Below are 2,942 nucleotides of genomic sequence, written 5' to 3' on the forward strand. Positions count from 1 at the left end.
TTTTTATTTTTTTTTACCTCTGAAAACACAGGTTGACTTGCTTGAAGGGGTGCTAAAACTCTTACTGACCCCAAACTTGTGAACAGTAGTGTAATTTTGATTCTAAACAACAACACTTAATAATAAAATAGTTCAGCTAAATAAAAACTGTGCTCTTTGTTTTGTGCTTGGAGTCTAGGCATGATCAGTAATACGGTATATCACAATAATTAACATGTGCGACTGTATTATCAGGAATCACCATTTCCTGTTTTCTCTTTCAGTATGTCTCTCCTGAGCCAGCAGCCCTTCCTCTCTCTGGTGCTGACGTGTCTCAAGGGACAAGACGAGCAGAGGGAGGGTCTCCTGACTTCCCTCTACAGCCAAGTCCAGCAGGTACCTCATCAACACACACCGTGTGTGTGACTGTCAGTCAGTGCTTCTCATCTCTTTGGACTGATATGATGTATTCCCCCATCAGATTGTGACTAACTGGCGTGAGGACCAGTACCAGGATGACTGCAAGGCCAAGCAGATGATGCACGAGGCCTTGAAGCTGCGACTCAATCTGGTGTGCAACCGTTATCTCTTTCTCTCATAAGCTATGTTTCCATCACCCTATTTTAATGTGCATTTTGAAGTATCGCATGAGAAACGAATGATGAAAATGCCAAATTTCTAATAAAAATCCCTTAATTCGCAAAAAAAGTTTTATGCTCGCTTGAGGTGGTTTTTGACTTGTGCGAAAAAGGGTTGATGCGAATAATGGGAGATGGAAATGCATTTTGCGAATAAATTCCTCCAAGCGCATCAAAAAAGTCATGTGACTTTGCGCTATGGGACGGCAAAACCTGACTAACCAGCGCCCTTATGACTGGTTTTGTGGTCCAGGGTCACATATATGAAAATTATTATATTCTCCTAATTTTCTTAGTGATTTATAGTGCCAGTTTATCAGGAAGTGACGATTTTGTTCTCTTTGACTTGTTGGATGGAAACGATGCTTGTTCGCAAATGTTTTATGCGATATTCCAGTTTTGCGCATAAGTTAAAAGCGCAACTTTGGATGGAAACCCGGCTATACATCATCTGCCTTAGGCTGACCAAACAAGTACAGTCGGTGTGTTGATCTCGCTCTCATCAATCTCATTTCCTTGTATTGTGTGCCCGAGGTTAAACTCTACCTGAATGTCACCAAGATGCGGTTAAACTGCACTGAGCTCATTTGTTATTTTGTGTCACGTGGTCTAGGTGGGTGGGATGTTTGATACGGTGCAGCGAAGCACACAGCAGACGACAGAGTGGGCGGTGCTTCTGCTGGACATCATCAGCAGTGGCACAGTGGACATGCAGTCTAACAAGTGAGATCTGACACACCCCTCATGCAGACACTGACCGTCTTTGCTCTACAGTCTACAGGAGTTGAATGATGTTTGTTCTTTTCCATTAGTGAGCTCTTCACTACGGTGTTAGACATGCTGAGCGTGTTGATTAATGGCACTCTGGCGGCTGACATGTCCAGCATCTCTCAGGGCAGCATGGAGGAGAATAAGAGGGCCTACATGAACCTGGTCAAGAAACTCAGGGTAACACTGAGAAATACTGTGATTGTTATTTACCTCAGAAAAGACAACAGTCTTATGGCGCTTTTCCACTGCATGGTACGGCACGGCTCGGTACTGTTCACTTTTTGGAGGTTTTCCACTGGGTACAGTACCTGGTAGGGCTGTGCGATTTGGGGGAAAATATCAAATTGCAATTTTTTTGACAGATAATTGCGATTGCGATTTGATTTGCGATTTTACATTTGCAAAGTCAAGCTTCAGCTCAATATTGTCAATAATGTGCAGCACAGTATGGGTATCAACCCTGCTGAAAAAAACAATAGAAACCATCACAGAAATTCTTATAGTTTCCATTAAACCATTACAAAATTCCTTTTTGTTTTGGGCATTATTCCAATAGGAATTACTGTTGTTCTATTGGTTGCCATCTGCCAGATTACATCCCACCAATAGAATCCATCAAATAGACACCATTATAGTTTACATTAAAACCAAACAAATTTTTTTTAACAACCAAAAAAGTTTTGTTGTCTGTTGCGGAAGGACAGACATTCCTCTCATTGATAGCAGAGGAGCGGATCCAGCGAGAGCTTGATGGGGCGACGCGGAATGAAAAAGGTTTTTTTAGGAGTCGTGGTAGTAGAGGCGGCGCAACTATAACATATGTGAATAATCACGCCCACTCTAGCGGTACTGAACTGTAGTGGAAACGCAAACCGTGCCGAGCCGAGTCGTACCACGCAGTGGAAAAGCGCCATTAGTTAATGAGTTGGAGCCCACTTCAACCTTTGTTTTTAATGCTGTTTTTAATGTTAAATACATGTGAGGAATAAAAGGTTGGACGCCACAGACGTTTTTTTGCGGAGTAGGTGAAATGTTCACATTAATTCTAATTCATATTAATTAACCTTATTATACTACTTTATTCTCAAAATATTATGACGGTTAATAAAATATTGCTACGACTTTATTCTAAAAGTACTACAAATTTAATCTCAATACTATGACTTTATTCTCAAAGTACTACAAATTTAATCTCAATGCTGTGATTTTATTCTTAAAATATTACGACTTTATTCTCAAAATATTACGACTTTATTCTCAAAATATTATGACTTTAATCTCATATTGCTGACTTTATTCTCAAAATGTTATGACTTTATTCTCAAAATATTATGACTTTAATATCATGTTGCTGAGTTTATTCTCAAAACATTACGACTTTATTCTCAAAATATTATGACTTTAATCTCATATTGCTGACTTTATTCTCAAAATATTATGACTTTAATCTCATATTGCTATGACTTTATTCTCAAAGTACTACAAATTTAATCTCAATGCTGTGACTTTATTCTTAAAATATTACGACTTTATTCTCAAAATATTATGACTTTA

At 39.0% G+C, this 2,942-nt stretch overlaps 1 protein-coding gene across 1 annotated transcript in view; it reads left to right on the forward strand.

The window, feature by feature from the left end:
• med12 (mediator complex subunit 12) overlaps positions 1 to 2,942 on the forward strand; it is a 47,812-nt gene that overhangs the window by 32,603 nt on the left and 12,267 nt on the right. Inside the window, exons 29-32 of the mRNA XM_016573875.1 lie at positions 264 to 375; positions 461 to 550; positions 1,231 to 1,340; positions 1,430 to 1,565. Coding sequence (XP_016429361.1) covers positions 264 to 375; positions 461 to 550; positions 1,231 to 1,340; positions 1,430 to 1,565 — 448 coding nt within the window. The remainder of the gene's footprint in view (positions 1 to 263; positions 376 to 460; positions 551 to 1,230; positions 1,341 to 1,429; positions 1,566 to 2,942) is intronic.

The sequence above is a fragment of the Sinocyclocheilus rhinocerous genome, unplaced genomic scaffold (genome assembly GCF_001515625.1).
Source record: "Sinocyclocheilus rhinocerous isolate Xijiao unplaced genomic scaffold, SAMN03320098_v1.1 scaffold892, whole genome shotgun sequence".
Lineage (NCBI taxonomy): Eukaryota > Metazoa > Chordata > Actinopteri > Cypriniformes > Cyprinidae > Sinocyclocheilus > Sinocyclocheilus rhinocerous.